We start from the raw sequence: 24,442 nt of genomic DNA, 5'->3' as shown, positions 1-24,442 counted from the left end.
TTAGTCGGTGAATTAGTGTCTCAGGGCTCCTTAATGACTCCATGGGGGCTGCTCATCAAACTTTAACGGGCCACTGAATCATTAATTGGAATTTGCTTATTATCACCTGTGGATACATCATTCATGGAGGAACCTGAGCTTAATTGGTTTTAATAATGAGACCTGCCGCAGTTTCCCTGTAAATCAAGAGATACAATCACACAGATTAGGATTTCTTCTGCTTCTCTTTTATTATTCACTTTTCTTGATCTTATAATAGGATTCAAACGGATTTTCTGTGATGCTAGCTTCAAATTCACCTCAATTTATTGCATTTATTGCTGTGTCCTGTATATGTTGGTCATTTGGGATTTATAATGGTCCAGTTCATAACAAAGGGAGATAAATCAGGTTGTTACGAAATGTTTTTAGTCATCATATAGATTGATCAGTGTTTGGTCTATGAAATGTCAGAAAAAAGATAAAGCCTCATTTTTCAAAAGCTTAAATGAACAACAAGTCTAAAACTGAGTCGTTGTTGATAATTAGTCACTGTCACAGAAATTAAAATAAGATAAGATAAGATGTACCTTTATTAATCCCCGTGGGGAAATTGAAGTGTTTAAGCAGCAACAGAGAAGAGGAAAAACAGTGCAGGTTCACACAGGGATATGAAAACCACATTTAAAATAAAACATAAAAAATTCTAAAAACAAAAAATATATATACAGATAAGTAACGAGAGTATTGTTAAAAATATACACATGTATGTGTTCAGAAAGAGAGTGCAGGTCAAAGTCATTGTGCAAAAGTGCAAGAGTGCAGGCTTGATGTGCAGTCCGGGTTATTGTCACTGCACACGTTGAAGGACCTGAGCCTCCTCAGGAAGAACGGCTTGCTCTGTCCCTTTCTGAAGAGAGCATCAGTGTTGTCACTCCAGTCCACTTTATTGTTCAGGTGCACTCCCAGGAACTTGTAGGTGTTCACCACCTCCACCTCCTCCCCCCTGATGGTGATGGGGGTTAGAGACGTCTTTGTGCTTCGCCTGAAGTCCACCTCCAGCTCCTTAGTCTTGCTGGTGTTGAACTGGAAGTGGTTGTTGTCACACCAGCCTACAAAGTTCTCCACCGGGGCCCTGCACTCCTCCTCGTTGTCGTCTGTGATGCAGCTGACGATGGAGGAGCCATTGGAGAACTTCTGTAGGTGGCATTAGCCGGAGTTGAAGCGGAACTCAGAGGTGTAGAGGGTGAACAGGAATGGTGACAGCACAGTTCCTTGGGGGGCTCCATTGTTGCTCACCAGCACATCAGACACGCTGCCCTGCAGTCTGACATACTGAGGTCTGCTGGTGAGGTAGTCAGTGATCCAGGCCACCAAGCTGTGATCCACCTGCGTCAGTGACATCTTCTCAGCGAGCAGGTGTGGCTGGATCGTGTTAAAAGCGCTGGAAAAGTCAAAGAACAGGGTTCTTAGTGAGCTGTGCGGCTTCTCCAGGTGTGAGTTAGCTCTGTGCAGCATGTAGATGAGGGCATCCTCTACACCGATGTTGGCCTGGTAGGCAAACTGTAGAGGGTCCAGGGAGTCGAACACAAAAGAACAGAACATGTCAAAATCTGCAGAGCTGGAACTAGTACATCTATGGCTTTTTAAATACCTTTGGAAAACATGTAATTGATTCAGTTCATTAAATTGACAAACTTGATTGATTGAATGATGGTTTAGTTAATCACCAAAACATCCAGAGGAAAATTAGGGCCCTAGACAGCAGATTAAAGTTTCCATTAAGTTCTATTTAATCAATTAATGATCAAATCAAAATGTTATAGTTAACTCAAATACAGTCTCACACCCACAAGGCTCATTAAATCAACAGAATAAACAAAATAAGTCCAAATATAAAAAACTAAAGTTGCTTAAATATTTAAATTGAATTGAGAGATTTGAATGTGCTTTGACTGTGAAGAAAAGTGTGTGTGTGTGTGTGTGTGTGTGTGTGTGTGTGTGTGTGTGTGTGTGTGTTTCTTTCATTTCTGTTACTTATGATGTTAGTAGAACTAAAACAGCACATAATGCATCCTCAAATCCAAACTCAGACTGCTATTAAACTACACTTTTGACCTTGGTTAGGTTCAACACTGAGCAGGGAGATGGCGCTATTAGCTGCTTAACATAAAATCATGTAGTGTGTCTTCATTACCCTTTCAAAAACTGTGCTTTGAGCATCAAAACACCAGATTTAACATAAAAGAAGAAACTGAAAACTGTTTCTTCAAGAATCAGGGTAATAATACACACGTTTTATTTAGTAATTGGATACACGTGGCTTTTAAATAGCTCTCAATTATAATCATCTAGTCAGGAAGTGCATGGAAGAGGAGTCTGTGTTTCCTTTCAAGAGCAAAGGTCTTGATTTAGGCTCCAAAGTGAAAATCGTTTTTTCTTATCAAACATTCAATGCTGCAGTAAAGAGGTGTCTTAACATCTGCAGCTGTTCATCAGACCTGTGAGGACAGAAGGCTGACACTAGAGCGCAGCATTTCACCGTCTTTTTTAGTTCAGGCCAAACTTTCCTCTTTGTTTCTACTTCTGAGTTGAACTGATCCTCCTTTTTTTCCTACAGTAGGACATGTGATCATTCTTTATCATCAGACAGTAAACGTCAAGGAAATACAGCCTACAACCAAACCCAAAATAATACAACCAATAATGTACATTTATTTATAGTGTGTGATGCATAAGTGCATTTATTTTTTACATTTTTATTTACATTTATTTTATTCTATATTTATCTTTTTTGATTTTAGATTTTTTTATATAATAATACATTTTATTTCTATAGCACACGTCATCTCAAGCTGCTTCACAATGCTACGAGGAAAAAAAATACATAAAATGAAAAGTTATCTAAGAAACATATTTAATAAAATACATTGAACATATATCGCAGATGCAATATCAGTTTTTTCTGTCCTTGATGAAGCAGCCCTATTAGCTACAAATAAGCCAAACTTCATACAGGAATGAGAGGTTTTTACATTGCTGTACACCACAGACTGAGCTGTGAGAGGACATGTAACCCCCTATCCACACTGAAATGTAAGGTTCCTCCTGTATGGAAAACGTCGCCCTTATACTCTGGAAGTATAGAGACCTAAACGCTGATACATCCTGTGTAAATGCTAGAGAGGAATCCCTCATACAGTCCATAGTGATGACTCTACAGTCGCCTCACATATAAATAAGATAAGATATACTTTATTGATAGGTAAGACATTTCACATGAATTAGAATCAGAAGATAAACAAAATATGCAAAACAGTAATGAATACATATTAATAATGAAGGATATATATCTATCTATATATTGAATAAACACAATATAAATATACAGAATTGAAGGCAGTGTATGCGTGTCCAGCTTATCACACTCAGACAGAAGTCCACATCAGTAGCAGAACCTCCGAACCGGTACCTGCCTCCTTCCTGACGCTCACAAAGAGAGTTGCAGATTGTCTCTCACACACTTGCACACTCGCGCTGATGACAAATTAGCGGGCCGCGGCGATGCCGTGTCGACAGGAAAAGCAGTGGCGGGGAAATGAAAGGGAATGGTGTTTATTCCCAGAGCTCTACCCCTCTGTCGGCCTGTCACTCTTCCCGTGACCCTGAGGGGAGAAGCGGAAGGCATCCTGAGCTTCCTTCCTTCCATACCTGTTAAATCATTCATCATCCAACTGCCTGATTATTTTAAAAAGCTAACAAGGCTTTGGTTTCCAGTGTGTGTGTGTGTGTGTGTGTGAGAGAGGCATAGCTGGCGGTGGGATGCACCCCGTGGCTCTTACCACCCCCGCCATCACCCCCATCCCTTCTCCCCTCACACACACACACACTTCACCACCCCCCCCAATCCCCAGTACAAGAAAACTTTTATTTGAGGGGAATCTCCCTCCTCCTCTTTCTGACACTACTTCTTCTCCTCCTCTGCACTTTCTGCCTCGTTCCCTCTGTCCTTGCATCGTCTGTTTTCAATTTGTGTGTGTGTGTGTGTGTGTGTGTGTGTGTGTGTGTGTGTGTGTGTGTGTGTGTGTGTGTGTGTGTGTGTGTGTGTGTGTGTGTGTGTGTGTGTGTGTGTGTGTGTGTGTGTGTGTGTGTGTGTGTGTGTGTGTGTGTGTGTGTGTGTGTGTGTGTGTGTGTGTGTGTGTGTGTGTGTGTGTGTGTGTTCTCTCTTCTGTGTGTATCATTTAATGTGAAATGGGTGTGAGTGTGCTGTGTGCCAGAGTTCGGGGGAAAGGCCCTCTTGGGTTATCTTGGCCCATAGACAGGTGAGCCAAGATAACCCAACAGTGACAGGTGTGTGTGTGTGTGTGTGTGTGTGTGTGTGTGTGGCAGTTGTCTCATCGCAAAGCCATAGATAATGGACATCTGTCCTGGTTAGCTTTAATAAAATCCTCCATCAGACTTTAACCTGCTGATTAGATTCAGCTTAAAGTCAAATCATTTACATCCATTTTCAAAATTCACCTCCTCTTCCTTTTGCATCCAACTAGGTGTCATGATTTAGTGAAACCATCACTGCATTATCTTCTGTGGAGGTAAACGTGTCCTTCACGCGTGTCTCTGTTTCTTCAACATGCTGCCACTTCCTGTATCCCCCCTGCTGTCATGACCTTTCCTCCTCCGTCTGCAAGGCACGCCACTGCTCTTTTCTCCCCTTCCTCTCCTCGGCCCTCCATTCACCTCCTCTGAACCTGACTCACCTTTCTTTGTACTCTCTCAGGTGCCTTGTTTTGATTCCCCCTTCCTCTCCTCCGCCCTCCATTCACCTCCTCTGAACCTGACTCACCTTTCTTTGTACTCTCTCAGGTGCCTTGTTTTGATTCCCCCTTCCTCTCCCACCTTCTTTGATATCTTTATGCTCTCTGTTTGTCCTTTTCTGTCTTTCTTCCCTGCAGTCTCCAGTGACCCCTCAGCCCACCCGGCAGTGTCCTCCGGCCAAGATGGCACCGTCTCCCTCTCCCACTCCTTCAAGCCCCGCCCTCCAGACCTCCTCCTCTTCCTCCTCTTCTTCCTCTTCTTCCTCCTCCTGTCCTGCACTCCGCCCAGTGAGATAACCCTCTTTACTCAAATATTTTTCTGTCTTCTGCCTCATCTTTTTTTTCCTTTAGCATCAAAATACCCAGAAATAGTTTTGGTGGCTTCATGAACGTCTCATCCTATAAATATAATAAAAAAATGTTACAAAAAAGTCAGAATTCTGAGAAAAAAAGTCTGAATAAAGGGAGAAAATCAGAAAAAGTCAGAATTCTGAGATAGAAATTAAGAAAAAAATGTCAGAACTAAAAAATAGGACTTTTTAAATTATTTTTTCCCTAATAATCTGAAAAACAGTCAGAATTCTGTGAAAAAAAGTAATGTTCTTCATAATTGTGAGAAAGAAATTAAGAAAACGTCTGAATTCTTAATAAAAAATCTGAATTCAGAGAAAAATGATCATAAAAAATGTCAGATATGAGAAAAAAGCCAAAGAATAAAACAAAGTAATCTTCTTCTTGTCCTCTTCCTCTTCCTCCTCCTCCTGTCCTGCACTCCCAGTGAGATAACCCTCTTTACTCAAATATTTTCTGTATTCTTCCTCATGTGTTCTTCCTTTAGCATCCTTCACCAAAGATGCCCAGAAACGCTGTTATGGCTTAGCCTCATCTTATAAACAGAAGTAAATATTGTTCACGTTTGTCGTTATGCGTAGCTATGGTTATCATTTCAACATGAACAGAATCTTGGAAGCAAGTTATTTGCAAAAGGAAAATGGGAATAAAACTGATTAACACCAAATGCCAGTATAGCATACTGTACAGCCGCGGGTGCTTCTGCCCCGGCGACTCATCATAACATCCTGTGCTGCTGGAGATAATATTCTTTAAGATGAACTGAGGCTCTGATCAGGCTCAGTGCTTCCTATCTTAATATTGTGTACTATCCATATTACATCTCGACCCAGCTGGGATGCAGCGCAGATTTAATTTCCCGGCTCATATTGGAACTAATCTGAGGAGAAACTGAACAGAGAACATGCAGGAGTACATCTGTGCTCTAGAGTGGAGGATTGCTGCAGCTTCAGACCTGAAAACCTTTCTGTGGGCTTCTCTCTAAACTAATACCTTTTTATATGAATGTGCAATATCTGCAGAGAGCCCAAATTGGTCATACACACTCTAACTAGGCCCTTCAGATATGAATGTATTTAAACTGCATCACATATGTGGATGTGCTCTTGCCCCCGTCCACATGTGGAAGAGTGATCGGACCCTAATGTGTCCTCTGTGCATTTTGGGTGAGTTCACACCTGTATTTAGAGCCGGCCGCGTCCTCCGGCATCACATACGATGCATTTTATTGCCAGAGTGTGAACAGGCCCCGAGAGAGCCGGAGAGGTGATGAGGGCTTGAGAGTGAGCGACTGCTGAGGGCGTCTCATCTGCTGAGCAGCGTTTGGGTTTCATTACAGTCACCAAGATTCAAGATGCAAGATTCAAAGGCTTCACGCACAAAAGCTAGTGCAGTTTTGGCACATAAATACAAATCCTACAAGAGATATACCTTCTCATGGATTATTATGGGACTGTAGACATTAGAGAACAGAGAAAAGAAAAAACTGAATTCTCTGAAAAAAACTGAAAAAAAGTTAGATAATAAAAAAATGTTACAAAAAAAGTCAGAATTCTCAGGAAAAAAGAAAAGAAATGAGAAAAAAGTCTGAATTTTTAGAGAAACACTGAAAAAAGTCTGAATTCTGAAAGAAAAAGTTAGATTTCTGATTAAAAAATCTGAATTCTAAGAAAAAAACTGAAAAGAAAATCAGAAAACTGAGAAAAACAAAAACAGATCTGAAAAAAAGTTATCTTTTACTCGTATATTATTAAGGGAAAGTAGACATTAGATTGCCTATGTTTTGATACTTAATCTTCGCAGTAGGCTTCCCTTAACAGAGAGGGACTGCCACTTAACTCTGCGCTATGCTCTGATTTGTGACTGAAGCTTCATCAGTCTAAGTTATTCCAGTCTGCTGTATCTCTGTTAAATATTAATATGAAAAGAAATGCAGCTCAAAAACAATGCTTTCTGCTCAGGATTTCATTTCCTTTTGATATGAAATTCTAATCGTGCTTAGACGTATTAGATCGCTAATGGTTGGAGTAACATATATCCCTTTTCAGGAAGATGACCCTTAAGAGAAGCTTCTTTCTTTCCCCACCCAAAGCTTGTCCCAGCCTCCACTATGTCCTCTAAGTTATTTAATTCTGTAATATTTCTAAGTGTTAATATGGAACACGCAGCACAAATACAATGCTCTCTGCTCAAGATTCGACCCAACACTTTCCTTTTTAACATCAGATCCTATTTCTCATTGTGAGGGAGTAGAATAATGTATGGAGCTATTCATCTTCACATGAGGCTTCCCTTAAAAAGTAGGTGACGCTTTTGATGCCACCTGTCATCCCTAGCCTGGAGCTCATCCCCCCCTCTTGATTTTTGACTGAAGCTTTGTCACTAAGTTATTCCAGTCTGTAGTATCTCTGTTTAATATTAATATGGGATACAATGCAGCACGGAAACAAAGCTCAGATTTACATCATGGTGAGAAAAGTAGACACATCTTCATATATGGCTTCCCTTATCAGGTAGTTGACTCTTAAGAAAATCTGTTGAAGGCCTCCTGTCTCTCCCAGCCTGAAGCCCCCCCTCCTCCCCCTTGTCTGTTAAGCGCTGTCCGCTGCGGTCGGGACAGCAGAAGTGACAGGAGCGCTGTGTGGCCGCCTCCTGTTCTCTGTGGCCTTGCTGCGAGCGAGGCGTCACGTCCTGTTTATCTCCCTGTCTCTTCCTCTGCTCTTCCAGAAGGGCCCCGTGGCGCCGGCCGTGGCAGTGACGGCTCCGCAGCAGACCCCCGTGGTCGTGGCCCCCCCGGCCGCCTCCCAGCCTCCGCAGACGGGAGTCAACGCGAACACCGGAGGACCCATCGTGTCCCAGGTCCGTTTCTCTCCCTCTCGCTCTCTCCGCCGCCTACACACTCCACCCTCCAGGGGCCCGGGCGCTGTCACAGCTGCCAGCAGGCTGCCTTGTGTCAGGCCCCTGGACCCCCCGGCCCCCCCCTTCCTCACACAGCTGGCCGCGCAGAAACAGTCTCACACATGCCCACACACACATTCACACTCGTACATTCACACAAGAGCAGGCCGACCCAAGGGCATACAGACACAAAGGCACACACAGACCCACAGGTGCTAGAAATCCTTGAATGGTCTGAGATTTGAGTGCAAAACTAATTCAGATTCATGCCATATTTGAAAATAGACATAATTAAGAAGAGAAAGTTATTTTAATATTTTGGGGTGAGATTCTGTAAAGCTGGCTGCTTCTCATTATTGAAATAATGTAACTCTGCTGTGTTTGGTCCTGGAAAGTCCTTGAATTTGATGTTTAACAAGGTTTGGGAACCCAGTTACCATCTTACCCTGTCTCATAAAGCAGTCCTCTTAACTGGGGTCTCACTGGGAGTTTTAGGAAATAAAATCAAGGCCTTGACAGTTATTTAAAAATAGACATTAAAAGTGCTTGATTTTAGAAGTTTTTTGTCCACCTAACCTTTAAAGTTGGAAGAATGAATAATATCCAGGAGGCCCAAAGGTTGTGTGAAGTTGAGATTGAATCTTGAGTCTGTATTATGATGAGTTAAGAATATTGATTTTGAATGAAATGCTGTTCATAATCCAGACAATTGATCTTCAATCCTAAATACCTTTTTGGGTCTAAAACATAAGCAGGTTTCTTTTTACAAATAATTGACAGCCATGGAATATTCTCTCGAGGCTGCAGATTCTCTCCGGGCCCCCCTTTGTTTCCCCCGGCTCTGTGAGTGGACAGGTGCCATGTCTCATCGGGCTGCAGAGAGGACTGAACAGCCTCTCTTAGCTCTGATTTCAGACTGATGCTTGTCAGCTTCTCACATTAGTCCAAGTTATCTCATTCTGTAGTATCTCCAGTGAGTGTTAAATAAAAAAGTGAAGCACAAATACAGTTATTCCTGGTCAGGACTTGACCCGATACCTTTGTTTTAACATCAAACTCTGATCTAAATCCTGTGCTGAACTAACACAAAGGTCGGATATGTTCTCCTACATTATCTGATGTTTTTGTTTTCTTTGTACAGAAGATACATATGTGTTGTCTTCTTGTCTCTTCCAGGAAATGCAGGAGAATGTGAAGAAGTGTAAGAATTTCCTGGCCACTCTTATCAAGCTGGCGTCTCACAACTCTCCGTCCCCCGAGACCTCGAAGAACGTCAAGTCCCTGGTCCAGGACCTGCTGGTGAGACTAAAAATTGTTCATGTCATTATGGGCATCATGTAATAATGCACTTCTGTATTAAGACACATTTGAATAGTGTCTGGGTGTTTTAAGAGGCAAACGTTTTAGTCTTGACTTTTTGCTGTGAAGTCCGAACTGCCAGGTAAACAAACTTTCCTACACATCTGTTTGACAGAAATGTAGGGCTTCAAAAAAGAATGACTTCATTGTCAACTATTAATAAAATCACTATTTTGATTATTTATTCGTCTATTATTATTATTATTATTATTATTATTTATTTTAAATGTATTTAATTATTCGTTATTTTCTTCATATATTATATTATTATTGTTTTCATTTATTATTATTATTATTATTATTATTATTATCATTATTATTATTATTATTATTAGTATTATTATTATTATTATTATTATTATTATCATTATTATTATTATTATCATTATTATTATTATTATTATCATTATTATTATTATCATTATTATTATTATTATTATTATTATTATTATTATTATCATCATTATTATTATTATTATTATTATTATTATTAGTTTTATTATTATTATCATTATTATTATTATTATTATTATTATTATTATCATTATTATTATTATTATTATTATTATTATTATTATTATTTATAATAATCATTTTAATACACATTTTTTGTGGATCAGCTCAATTTTTGTAATTCTAGCTTCCTAAATGCAAATATGTTCTTGTTTATTTACTCCTCTGTCACTAAACTACACATGTTTGAGGTCTGGAAGATGCAAGAAATTTGAGGACATTATTTTGTGTCCATTTTTGTCAAAGAATTAATCAAGAAAAAGAATCTCCAGATTCATTTAAAAATAAAAACAATACTCAGAGGCAGCTTTACTGGAATCACAGGGTTTTCTTCAATCATAATTAATTAAGTAAGTATGTTTTATGCCACTTAAAATACCCTTAGGAGTAAGTCAAACTTGCATCTTTCACATATTGTTGTATTGCATGTTTGAGACCTGTAGATGGCAGCATGAAACTCTAAACCCTCCTCCCTCCATCATGCATTTTGAAATACAGTTACACATTCATGAGCTGCAGCCCGCGGGGGCAGGATGAGAGTCGAGGGTTGATGATCAGCCGGTGATGGGATGTGTCATCTTGTTGTGCTTCTCTCGCTGCCTGGGCTCTCTCTAAAGTGTTGTCTTACTCTCCACTCACAGGATGCAAAGATTGAACCGGAGGAGTTCACCAGCCGGCTGCAGACGGAGCTCAAGTCGTCTCCGCAGCCTTACCTGGTGCCTTTCCTCAAGGTGGGGCTCTTGTTTGTAAACCATCCTCTTTAGAGTCCCTTTCCCACTGGATGAAAAAGCTTTAAACCGGTGGCTGATCTGCCTTTCCCGTTCCAATTTCTCCCAAAACTGGTCTTTTAATTGTGTCTTTAGGACTAGCTTCTTAACATTCAACCCAAAGGTCCTTTAAATCTTTGAAAGTTTCTAAATTTGAGGGAAAAATACGGCCTACAAAAGTCTGTGAAGTGCTTGAATTTATATATTTTGTGAAAGAATACAAAAGGTTATTTTTTATATATTTCCTGTGAGCTTGGAAGAGCTCTGGAAGATCATTAAAATAGATTTCAGTCTTATAGTCATTAGTTACCTCAGCATCATGTTAACCAAGCACTGCACATGTGTTAAAACACACAGTTCATTTAGCTCTAAATCGACCCCTAAAAAACTCTCTTAACCTGCCCCTTAAATCCCCCCTGAACATGGCTCCTTAAGCTGCTGCTCTCATGTTATTTACCTAAACTGACCCCTAAAATAGTCCTTTCCATGGCACCAAGGCCAGTAATGACCAGGCCTGACAGTAGAATGATACACACACACACACACACACATACAAACACATCCACCCACACCCCTGTGGCCTGACTTCTGACTGTGTGTGACAGTGTGTCCTGCAGCCGTGCCCGCCCGTAGCCGGCAGCTTCCTGCAGCCAACCGTGATGAGCGTCACATCAAGGCGGCCGACCCGGCCACAAACACATGTTGTCATGCAACGTTAGGTCGCTTACGTCAAAAATCTGCCTGAAATAGTCTTCATGGAGCAGCAGCAGCTCCCCTGTGACAGAGGCTTATTTGATGGTGGATAACGAACATACTGTGGCTTTATCATCATGAAATCAAGTTCAACACTTTAACTGGGGAAGAGCATGTGGATAAAGAAGCACAATTATTTTGTCCCAAATATTTCATGATACGGATATTATCATAATAAATAATTAATTTCTTCACTCTTATTAATGTTTAATTATATTTATTGTGCATTTTGTCTCTTTTTTGGTAAATTAATCGCACTTAGACTGAGTGTAGGGAGGTCAAAGAGACGAGTCTATAACGATTACACTATAAAAGCTTGAGAGGTCAACCATATGACCGGATAAACAACAAATCCACAAGGCCTGACACCTCCTGACATCATCATATGTGCATTATCAACATGATATCAGTATTTCATTAAAAATATCACGATTATTGTCAACGCAGGTATATCACTCATCTCTTGTCGTGTCGCCATAGCTTTTCCTTTACCCTGTAACCATGTTTTGGATGAAATGACCCGAAATCCTCCAGTGACCGCAGCAGGATGTGTTTGCCGCTATATTCTCCTGCCTGGTTGTTTTGCTCCGCCTGTAAACCCTGGCCTCTCTCTGCCCGCCAACAGAAGAGCCTCCCGGCCCTCCGGCTGTCTCTGCTGAACAGTCAGCACTCCCTGACCCCGCCCCCGCAGCAGGGAGTCAAACCAGCACCCTGCGGCCCCCCCCCTGCCATCGCGGCTGGGCCAGCTGTCCGCATACGCCCCCCCAACAGCGTCAGCGTCACGGCGGGTGCAGGCGCGCCGCCCGCCGGGATCGGACATGCAGCTGGCATGGTATGTATGGAGGACGGCAGGATGTGCACACTCAGGAATCAGTGTGTACGTTCAGTGTTTGGTTTTAAAGTGACTTACTGTTATTATGAGGATACTTTATTTATCCCTGGGGGAAATTGGGCTCTGTGACACAGTTGCACCATTTTAAAATAAATAAAAAATGTTGAAAAACTCAAGTTAAAGTGAAAATGAGCAATAACAAAAATACAATAAAACAAAAGTATTAATAGAAACAAGAGTTTGAGTTCATTTAGTAAAAATGTGAAATAAAGGCGAATTTAAGGTGAAATAAAATATAAAGTAAAATATAATAGAAATATTTATATAAACATGAGAAGTAAAAGTAAAAATGTGAAATAAAAATAAATCAAAGTATTAATAGAAACACGAGTTTGAGTTCATTTAGTTAAAATATGGTATAAAATAAAATAGAATACAAATATTTATTAGGAAGGCAAAGTAAAAATGCGCAATAAAAGGTGAAATAAAGAATAAAATAGAATATAGATATTGATATTAACAGGAGAAGTTAGAGTAGAAATATACAACATGATTCCACTGAAATATGGTTTATCAGTATTAGATGACAGTACACCTTGGAGGTGCCCAGCGTACTGAGTGCTAATCAGAGCGGCAGGTGGACAGCACTTATCGTCTCCATGAATAAAGTTGGTTATTGTTTTGCCAAAAATAATTACAAGTATGTGATGGAAGAGCAGGAGCGTTCACTTCAGGCAGGTGATTTCAGGCAAACAACAAGTGTGTTTGGTACAGATCCTCTTAAAAAAAGCTAATTCTAATACATTTTTCAATCATACTATGAATCATTTTTCACAAACGGTCAATTCCTCTAATATCGTGAATCATATCGCAGTATAAATCAAAACAATCACACTTGGTTATTTTTATAACTCATGCATCCCTAAAGCCATGTAACCTCCAACACTGGACACACAGCAGTATCATCTGTATTGTGTGTGTGTGTGTGTGTGTGTGTGTGTGTGTGTGTGTGTGTGTGTGTGTGTGTGTGTGTGTGTGTGTGTGTGTGTGTGTGTGTGTGCGCGTGTGCGTGTGTTTGTGTGCGCACAGTGAAAAGTGTTAACACAGAGCACAGCAGACTGAGGACGGGTCAAGCGAGGTCAGATCGCTCTGGTCCAAGAAAAGGGGCGAGCTAGAGGCTTCTGTCTCTCTCTTTAACATTTCTCACTCTTCCTCTCACTCTCCCTCCTCTTCCTCCTCTCACCCTTTTCCTCACTTGTTTCTCTCTCACTCTCTTGCTTTCTCTTTTTTCCATCCTGTGCTCTCTCTGTCCATCTCTTTCCTCTCACTGTATCTCCCCCCGTCTCCCTCCCTCCCTCCCTCACCCGTTAACCGTTAAAGGGTGAGGCGAGGTAACTAGGTCAGCCCCGGGTCAATTTTAAAGCAATGTGGCGGCCGCAGTCTATGTCCAGAACAAGCCTCCGGTCTCTCTCCATCTCTCTGTCTCTCACACACACACACACACACACACACACACACACACACACACACACACACACACACACACACACACACACACACACACACACACGCGCTTGCATTAAACACCAACATAAGCTATCGCACAAAGCATTAGTAAATGATCGCCCCGGGCCCACCAGCAACCAGACTGTGAGTTTATTTGGTAGTATGGGTAATATTTGTTACTGTAGGCTGGAAAATGTTTGAATTTAACACATGTTTTGTAAAGTTTATCTTCTGTAACTTAATGTGGAGTCATGCTATTTAAGGTTTTCCTTTATATTTACACTTACCGTTCAAGGAATGCACACAACCTTAACTACAGGTTAGAATAAGACACAATGATGATTTTGTATTTATTTTAAAGGTGTATACATTTTATTTACTTAACAACAGATGGCATGACATTATATACTTTTAACGTGACTACGGTTTGTTTAATAGCAACACATTTTGACACTTTTAGAGGAGAAGATCTAATCTCATTGTCAATTTAACCAATGGTTTTCTTTCCTAATCACACATACTGCACAAAGGATGTAAACAGCATGAAATACATGTTATAATTAAACCAAACTCCAATGCATAGTTATTTAAATAACAGCTTTTAAAGGTATATATATTGTTGCGAAACACAGATGTTATTAGAAGTGTTCCTCTACACATGTTAAAGGTTAAAGGTCTAATCCAATGTTCAGTTAAAGATGGTGTAATTACATTTTTGAAAATAAATCCACCACTAGTGTCACTGGAAGTTGCTGGGCCTCCTCGGGGCAGAATGATAAATCTAGTGAAAGGCAGCGGATGAATGGAGGGTAACTAGGCCACAGCGGTTTACTCTTCACTGCAACGTTGTGTAGATGCTCTAACTCTTACACTAACGTGGTCAAATATATGAACCTCTACCTCAGAGGCTACAATAAACACACGTGTGCAGCCATTGAGTCATGAATAAGGTGTGCTACCAGATGCATAACTAACATTTCTGTGCTTATGACACATTTTAAAACACCAGAATACTTTAAACACAAACAGCCATTGCAGACACGTCATTATTACGTTCATGTTTTAATGGATAAAGTTGAACATTTGAATAAACATGTTTACCTTACAATGACATAACATGCTTTTTGTCCAGCTGTTGCAATTAAAAAAGTGGGGGTCTTAATAGGAATAAACGAGCACTAAAGAAACCACCAGTATCTGACAGATGATGCAATTATGTTTTTGCAAAAGCAGTCTTTCCAAATGTACTGCATATCATTTATTTTTACCTAAAATTCAAAGGTTTTATTTGTCAAATGCAAAGTAGAGTAGTTGTTAGCAATGAAAATCTCTAGTCCCAGGCTCTAATAACAGTGCACCATACTTAAAATACTCAATGCATAAAGATGTGAGGGAGTAAATATGCAATGAAAATACTGCAAGTGATTGAGTGGTGCAGGTAAAATGCCGAAATAAGTATATTATTAAAATGTAACGTCTGCAGGAACAAACAGTCCGTACTTAAAATGGTACTTAAGTAAAAATCATCAATTTATTATAACAAATATATACGTTCTGAATAATCCATCCGTGAAAAGGTTGTAGGTGATGACTCTTCGTATGTATTGTGTGTTTTTTGTTGACAAAATATATAGCCACCCTCTCAGCCTCGCTTCCACACACACACACACACACACACACACACACACACACACACACAGACCTCACACAGGTGAACAGGTGGCTATCATTCCTGATCGATGTGACCCATCCCAAAAAAATATAAACCAGTAGAAACGTAATTCGTATTAAAACTAAATGTGTCGGATAGATTATAAGATATGGGATGGATTAATAATGATACTGTACAGTAGAATAAATACTGTGTTCTGTAATGATATATGTAAATATGTCGATGGTTTGAATAGTAAATGTAATAAAAGGTTATATCCTTTTTAATATAATATTTAACGTCTGTTTCCCAAACTTTCTACCTGACTTTTTTTCCCCCTCCTAACTGTCGCCGGCTGGCCAGAGGTGCAGCTATCTCCGCCTGTGCTGGATGTATTTTTTCTCCTTTTCCTCCCACTCTCACAAGCCCCTGCAGTGGATCTCTGGGAAAAATGGCCTCTGTCTTTTTTTCCGTAGCTTGAACAGTAATATAGCATGTGTCAGGGAATGGAAAACAAGGCTAAAAAATATGCAGCAAGAAGCAAACTGGTAGGAATGGATGGCTGAGCCCGAGGCGGGGCCTGTGGCTGCTACCAAGGAAGGAAGTGACTCTAATAGCCCAGCACAACCCCCCCCCCCCCCCACCCTCCCCATCCACCATCCCCCTGCTCCTTCTTCTTCTACCACCACTACTTCTTCTTCTTCTAAACTACTTTTTCACTGCCGTCTTGACTTCTTATTGCCTTTGTCTTATCTGGAAAAGCAGGCAAATGTAGGTCAGGGACAGAATCCATCCTGCCTTAGCGTTTGCATCACATTCTATCTAATAATGTGCAGGAATAGCCATCTTAAAATCTATCCTCTACCCTTAAATTAATATACATAGCCCGATATCAGAAATTACACATTTGTCTCAGGGGGATTTACAGAATACGACACCCCCCCCCGTCCGTTAAACCATTGCAGTAACGAGGAAAAACTCCCAAGAAATCCCACAATTAACGGGGGAAAATGTTGTAAAACTCGAGGAGAGCAACAGAGGAGGAGAATATGTGCAGTAGATGCTAGAATGACAACATAGACAGCCGAAATTACAAAAGAATTAGGAGAAGGTATATAAAAAAGATGGATCCGGGTGGATGCCAACGATCTTCCAGGTGCCAACAAAAAATACGAATATGTATTACTACTATAATACTTTAACCCCTTGCAGAAGATTAGAAATCAGTACAAAACAGTTTTCAAGTTTTATAATCCCACCTCTCATCTACAGGTTGTGTCATTCTGTGAAACATTAAAGTTATGTGTGTTTGTCTTTCTTCCTCAGGGAATGAGAGCAGGCGCTGTGAGTGGCCAGGTCCGGATGCCCGTGGTGATCACACAGTCGGTCAGAGCGCAAGGTATGAGGGAGGACATCTGACTTCAATACCAAATTTACCATTCACAATTAAGCGTTTTTATTCCAATGTGTTGACCTAGGGAGAAATGTGTGATGGATACACACAGCAGAAACAACTGAACAAACATATGGGATATGCAGCTATAGACAGTACAGAAACGTCGTGAATCCATAATGTGTCAGTGGGGAAGATTGTTTTCCACTTCTGCATGGAAGAAAACTCCTGCTTTCTCAGAAAAATACATTCTAAAATCGTGCAAAACTTAAGTTCAGTTTAGAGTGAAAATTACGGATTTTTGTAAATTCTGAATTTCAGTTTTCCATTTTCTGAATTCCTTCATTAGTCCCACAGCTGGGAAATGAACAGTGTTGGAGCAAAAGTGGCATAGTAGATAAAGAAAAGCCTTCAATAATATAAAAAAACGCACCAGTTTTCTTCTGTTTCTGGCCTGCAATGTTCATGTCTCCGGTGCAAGATATTTCAAGGCTTCCAAACTAAACCAGACCTTCTGGTTAAACAAAGATCCATGAAGACCAGTTCAACAAAAGATAGCCATTAGTGGAAGTCTAAGCGTTCCCCCAGTTGGCTGTAAGATGTGTAAACAGGCTCACAGTGAACAGGTGTTTTTTTTTCCCTCCCCTGTCTGCTTATAAAGCCTCCTCAAACATTTGCGCTGCTGCTGCTTACTCACACTGATTCACAAACACTCTTCCCACTGAAGCCCACAAATATCACCCCGGCAGCAACCGGGCGTAACGCTCCCCGAAGAAAACGCTGTGCTCTCGGGTGGTGTGTGTAATGTGTGTACGTGTTTGTACCTCTGTGTGTGTGTGCGATCGGAGGTGCATACAAATTTGATCTGCCCCCTTCCCTGAGATCGCCTGCAGTGAAAGATCTGTAGGTTGTTTTATGCCCATAAATTGGAATGCGGGGATAGTTCTAAAAATACTTCCCCGTGCCTCTCGGCGAGGAACATGCCTGTTAAAATCAAGTTTAAATTCACTCTGGCAGTCCTTGTGCCTCTCTGGAAAACGTGTCTCGGAGCAGGATGCGGTTTAGGAGTGTAAGGAGAGCCGGTGAAGCGCAGTGATATTGACAGAGCGACGCTCCACGCACCAACCTGGGGAGAGCGACAGTACGAACCCCCCCGCACACTTTCTTTCATAGCCCTGCGAGGATGACAGTTGAAGGTAGTCGTAAGACAGGAGGATGTTTGATGCAGATAGGAGGGGACGTCTCAATGATAACTCTCTCCTGTGTGGGTAAGACTTCTTTGCTTTCCGTCCCCCCTCTTTCTCTCTGAACAGGCACGATGGGCAAGGGAGGCTTCATCCAAGGCAAAAGTCCCATGGCGGTTCAGATGTGTGGGAATCAGAAAAACAAGCTCAACGACCCCGGAGGAGGTTCTTTCAGGTACGACACCCCCCCGCCCCCAGGAGAATCAATCAGTCAAACTTTATTTGTAAAGAGCTTTTCAGACACAGTAGGTAACGTAACACAAACAAACAAAAACTGAGGGCAATAAAATAATTAAAAATGTCAATTACAACAATACTACCCCCCCCAGTTCATAACATCAGGCAACACAAACAAATGGAAATACTACAGCCCCCTCCCATGATCAATTAAGACTTTGAATACCAAAAATTGGCAAAAAATGTTAATTATTTATAAAATGTACAAATCGCTTCGCAAACCAACAAAGCAAACATAAATAAATAAAAACAATACCATACCCCCCTCCCAGTTCACAAACAGAGACACACATAACCTTTTTATCAATAAAAACACTTAATACCCCCAAAAATATTGTACTATAACCCCCCATGACCAATTAAAACTCACCTTAAGGATTATAATTGTAAGGTGAGACAAAGTGCGTCACGAACCAAAACCAAAAAGTAAACAAATAAAAATGACACAGTACTAAAACCCCCTCCCAGTTCGTAAGCAGAGCAACACATAATCAATAAAAACACTTAATACCAAAACAACTAAAAAAAAGGGCAAAGAGAACCCCTAAAATATATTAAAGAAACAAACAACCCCCCAGTTCATAAAAAGAAGGTACACAAAGAGCTTCACAAACAAAAAAAATCCCCAAAAACAAAACCTACCCCCCCCTCCCAGTTCATGGACAGGGCAACACATAACTGGTGATCAATAAAACCACTGAAAGATGTCAACAAAAACGGGAGTGGATAAAAAGAGAGCTACATTTGAGTGACGCCCTCAGGTCTTCTGGAAGGCTGTTCCACTGTCAATGAAAACCGACGCCTCACTGTGGGTCTTTGATTTTTAACTTAGAATAATTATAAGTTTAGCACCGGGAGACCTGAGGTTCAGGACGGTACTCAGGTTATAAATAAATCTGATTAATATCTAGAAACAAGTCCATTAAGAGCATTAAAAAGTGCTTTAATATCAAATCCAAAGCTCACAGATAGCGGAGACTTTAAGGGGGTGCTTTTGGAGTTTTCCAGAAGTTGTAGTGGAGGTTTATTCTTATTAAGGTGATCAGAAAGTAAGGCATACAGTAATCAATCCTCCTCGTAGTAAAACATGCATAAATGTCTCAACAAACGACGCACTTTAGCTTTATTTTAGACATGATCCAATGCATACCTGTCTGAGCAGGTGAACATAATTCAGAGTGCAGTTCCAGCTGTGGTCACATGGTGGCAGCATTTCCCTGAGATGCTCTCCCATGACTACAGGCTACACTCTCAGCTACAGCTATGAGTGTTTTATCCTGGCTGCAGCCTGGCCACCTGCCTGCCCCGGCTGGTCCATCGCTGGCCACTATCTCTCTCTCTCTCTCTCTCTCTCTCTCTCTCTCTCTCTCTCTCTCTCTCTCTCTCTCTCTCTCTCTCTCTCTCTCTCTCTCTCTCTCTCTCTCTCTCTCTCTTTCTCTCTCTCGCTCTCTCTCTCTCTGCGCCCACCACATAGCAACACACACACTCACACACCCACCAGCCGATAGATCACCATCACCATCGCCCTCCTTGTGTCGGTGTCATCGACAGAATTACTGATGAGCCACATCTTAATTTAGAAATACGGTAATTGTGTCCAGATGGTTGGAATTTCTGGATGCGGTTCTGAAAATACCTTTCGGTGAAGTCAAACACATGGTATTTAGCCCGCGGCTTTAACTCTCTCTCTCTCTCTCTCTCTATGGTCTCGTCTCCGCTTCAGCTGGGCTTTTGTCTCCAAACATAAAAGGTTCATCGCCCACATGCTGGCCTCTGTGGTTTTCTGTGTGTATTTGTGTCTGTCTGCATGTGTGTGTGCATATGTTTGTTTGTTTGGGAGAAAAATGAACATATGTGTATATCCTAAAGATCTTATTGTGTGTGTGTGTGTGTGTGTGTGTGTGTGTGTGTGTGTGTGTGTGTGTGTGTGTTGACAGGAGCATGGGTTTAGGGTTGCCCTGGTATGACCGGGTTTGGGAAAGACGAGTCTGGGTCACATGGGCCACCGGGTTCATGGTAATGGCTCCCGTCTCCTGAGGGGAAAGGCAGCGCCCGGGGCTCTGATTGATAAACCAATAAATCTTTAGCAGCGTTGGTAATTAAGCTGTCAGGCTCGCTTGTTACTGACAACCTTTTTCCCCCCGCGGTGATCACAATGGCCCTCCACACACACACAAACGCACTGGTTTCAACACAAGTCCAATAACGCAAAGCACCCACTGTCACGGAAGAAGCATGCCGCTGACATTTTGCAGCAGATTCTGCTTTTATCAAGGTCAGGTGATGAACTGGTGGAGTGTTTCAGACTCAACTGGCTTCCATCCATGCATTTGTGTCTACATGGTTGGTGTTCGTCTTCCCACAACACGCTCCTGCTGAACCTCCTTGGCTCTTTTTTTGATTAAATTAAGTCAAATATGAAGTTGCTGATATTGGTTTTGTTGTTTAATGAGTGCTGGAGCTCTGTTGACTTCTTGATCCCTCATTTGTTTTGTGTTATTTTGCACTTAAACTTAGCATTTAGAGAAATGGCAGAGCATATGATTAATAAATAAATATTTTAATAAATAAATAATAATGAACGAAACAGAGCGGAAAGGAAGAAGACAAAAAAGGAAATCAAATATCTGATTGCGTAAATATAAATATTCAGGATATGTGATATGTTAAATAAATGTGCTCTTTATTCCACTTTTCTTTTGGAAAGCTCTCAGTCTCGCTCTCTGTTTACTGTTTGCTGTCGTTTTCTCTAACCCCGAGGACATCAGCATGTTGGAGCAGAGCCTGGTGTGACATGTTGATCCGTCCGACGCCATGGTGTCTTCACAACCTGCACCATGAACATAACGACTCCACCTGTCAGCAGAGGTGTTTCCTGTAATATAAATAACTTATATTTGCTTTAGAAGATGAGGATGTAAAGTCAAGTGTGTTTTGATATTTCTTTGACATCATTGAGCAGTAATGGAAGAATTACTCAGATCCTTTACCTAAGTGTAACACTGAGAAAACACTTTACTACAAGAGCTTCCTTACTTAAGTAAAAGAGACGAAAAGGCCTGAAGTATGAACAGCACGTGTAGTTATTGTGCAGTAAAATGTTTGCAGCAATGCATCATTTTCTATAAGATAATAGTCACTAAAGAATTCAGTTTTCCGCTCTGTGACGATGCATTTTAAAGTTTATCCAAGAGGGTTTCCAAATAATTTGTAGCTTAAGAAAAGGAAGATGATTCTCAACCACGGGAACAAGTCAGAATCACAGAAACTTAAAGATGCATGGTTGTGAATGCACAGGGGGGTATAAACGTGTTACTCTCAGATAAAGCGAGTAGTGTAAGGGTAAATTGCAAGATGTAGTGAGTAGTATAAGATTGCGTAAAGTATTGATTGCTTTGAATGTGTAAGTACAATACTTGAGTAAATGCATTTAGTCGTTTTTATGCAAAGCGACTTCCGTACAACCTTAGACATGCCAAGCCTTTCATCTTGACCAAGGACACTTTGACATGTTGATGTTTTGCAGGTGGTGGGAACAACCCCTGATCCTCTGGTTGTGAGACCAGCGTCGTCATGGTCGCTCCGTAATAATGATGCAATGAATTTTACTACAAAAAAAAGAGAGGACAAACATTATAGAGTATGAAAGTGACCCTTAGATAGAATAAAGCAAAATGCTAGTCAGTCAGCATCCATCCTGCACAGACTGATGTGTTGCTGCTGTCACTGTGAGCCACTGGTCCCAGCAGGCCGGCTGTAACACACACACACACACACACACACACCCACACACACACTGCAGGGCTTGTGGGGTTTCCAGTGCAGCTCCAGCCTTCTGTGTAAGTGCTTGTGTCAGTGTGTGTGTGTGTGTAGTTTACAGTACAGAGTGAAAGCAGCTGTCTCTGTGCCCCCCCCCCCCCACTCCTCCCCTCCTCATCCCACTGTAAACACTCGACATCCGCTGTAATCACAAGAGCCCGCCGAGGCCCTCAGACCTCTGCCAACCTCCGAGCTCAGCCCCTTAAACACAGCCCTGCAGTACATGGTGGACACACACACACACACACACACACACACACACACACACACACACACACACACACACACACACACACACACACACACACACACACACACACACACACACACACACACAAGAACAAAAGTGTTGGTTGCCAGTGGATTTCAAATCCACCAGTCCCTTCCCCGTCATTTACCAGCAGAGAGAGTGTGTTCTGCCTGTGGTTGTTTCATCCTCTGCTGCTCTGTTTTGTTCCTGTCGGGCTTTATAAATACTTCTGACTCAATTAAAACTTAAAAGTGACCTCCCAACAGTTGTTGATGTACAAACTTGGAAACACAATAGGATTAAATTATGTTCAGAGGCCGCTATAAAGGGAGGGAAATGTTGGCACTCGGAAACGTACAAACTAAAATAGGAATGCTTACATCTTTTTTATTGACGACGACATCAAACCGGGTTATTTTGGCAGAAACCTTCAATGAAACATGTACAATCACACGCAGCGAGGTAAAAGTGGTGAATTATTGCAGCTTTAGTGTGAGTGGTACGTTCAGTTCATTACATATCAAACTGTGTTTGTTGCTGGGATTATTGTAAAGCTTTAGCAAATATTTTGATAATAGATTAACCATAAAAGTGACTTATCTTGCAAAACTAGAAGAAAATGCTTTATTCAAACATTCAAATGTTCCTTTTTCTTTGTTTACTCTAACATTGAACCGAATATCTGACAAAACAAGGCATTAAGGAGAAAAATCCGATGGTCATTTTTTATTATTTTATGACATTTTAAACAAAAATGAATCAATTCATCTGGAAAATAATCGACCAATCCCTAATTGAAAGATTCCTTGCTTTTTTTTCCAGGTTCATATCATTTTAAACGCAGCATCTTTAGGTTTTTTCTTCTGACACAACAAGATATTAAAACGACCACAAGACATAATTACTTTTTAAAAACGTCAGGGAATATCTGTATTAATGTTTTTTATTAGCTAATATTCAGGATTTAATAGGTAAGTTTTCACTAAAGCTGTCAGATAAATGTAATGGAAAAAAAGAACAAAATTGGCTTAAAATTGTAAAGGTATAAATGTGCAATAAAGGGAAAAACAAAAATTGAATTAAACAATTAAACAAAATCAGAAGTCTAAATTGTGCAATGTGTAACAAATATGTAAACATTTCAGTTTAATATAATATTCATAGCAGTATCTGTTGGTTTTTGTTCTGACCAAACAAGAAAATAAAGACGCCACCTTCTGACCTTTTCAATTCATTCCAGATTCAAAGGCTTTATTGTCAAATGCACAATGTTTTCTGTCAATGGAATAGTCCAAGTCTCCTCTAACAATGCAACATTAATATACATAAGACATACAAACAGTCCAAATAGTGCAAGAAGAAACAGAAATCCAAACTAAATAGGGAAAGGGAATATTGCATGTGACCCTTGCTCTATATAAACCAAACAATTAATGCAGGAAATAATCAGCAAATGATCAGTTGCAGCTCTGGTTTTTTCGCCCTTTTTTCCACCGGCGTTGTCATCCCTCTGCTCATAAACACACATCCCATCAGCTGCTGTATGCTCTCTGCAGAGGGCCATGTCTCCCAGTGTGCAGCAACACGCCTGAATGGCCCGGGTGTTAGTCACAGGGATCAATCAGGGCCCCCTGCCTGGGCACAGGGACCTTTATCCATGGGGGGGAGGGGGTTGGTGATGGAAAGGGGGGCGCGCAGGAGATCTGAATGCACCCCCACCTATCCCCGCACACAACCTCTAAATGGCAAAGCAATCCTCACACCACCTATGGCGTGCCCTCTCTGAAACTCAGGCTTGATATGGAAACGACATGCATATGTATTCATGTGACCGCCGGCTCCATGGCCCCCAGCAAACCCCCGACCAATCACTGAGAAGCTGCTCTTTAGCTCCCGTGGAAGCTAATTACATCTCTGCTTTATTAGCGCCGAGGTATAGTCGGGAGTGTTTTGCATTTCATAACTCATTCCCTGCTTTAATGTCAGACCTGTCTTTGGTATTCTCGTTTGATTTGAACCCTGGCGATCCCAAAAAGCCAGATATCAGACATCCAAGGAAAAAGGAGACGTAATATA

The 24,442-nt window shown here is 41.0% G+C and overlaps 1 protein-coding gene across 5 annotated transcripts in view; it reads left to right on the top strand.

Moving 5' to 3' along the window:
* Positions 1 to 24,442, top strand: part of LOC134863758 (transcription initiation factor TFIID subunit 4) — a 93,846-nt gene that overhangs the window by 6,163 nt on the left and 63,241 nt on the right. For 2 of the 5 annotated variants that reach the window (XM_063882421.1, XM_063882419.1), the window contains exons 3-9: positions 4,932 to 5,081; positions 7,872 to 8,003; positions 9,219 to 9,341; positions 10,556 to 10,645; positions 12,060 to 12,266; positions 16,750 to 16,822; positions 18,130 to 18,235. In XM_063882421.1, the coding sequence (XP_063738491.1) occupies positions 4,932 to 5,081; positions 7,872 to 8,003; positions 9,219 to 9,341; positions 10,556 to 10,645; positions 12,060 to 12,266; positions 16,750 to 16,822; positions 18,130 to 18,235 (881 nt within the window). The remainder of the gene's footprint in view (positions 1 to 4,931; positions 5,082 to 7,871; positions 8,004 to 9,218; positions 9,342 to 10,555; positions 10,646 to 12,059; positions 12,267 to 16,749; positions 16,823 to 18,129; positions 18,236 to 24,442) is intronic. The other 3 variants (XM_063882422.1, XM_063882420.1, XM_063882423.1) reach the window with 3 other exon arrangements.

The sequence above is a fragment of the Eleginops maclovinus genome, chromosome 4, assembly GCF_036324505.1.
Source record: "Eleginops maclovinus isolate JMC-PN-2008 ecotype Puerto Natales chromosome 4, JC_Emac_rtc_rv5, whole genome shotgun sequence".
In the NCBI taxonomy this organism is placed as follows: domain Eukaryota; kingdom Metazoa; phylum Chordata; class Actinopteri; order Perciformes; family Eleginopidae; genus Eleginops; species Eleginops maclovinus.
The sequence above is the reverse complement of the archived record's forward strand: the minus strand, read 5'-3'. Positions and strand labels throughout refer to the sequence as shown.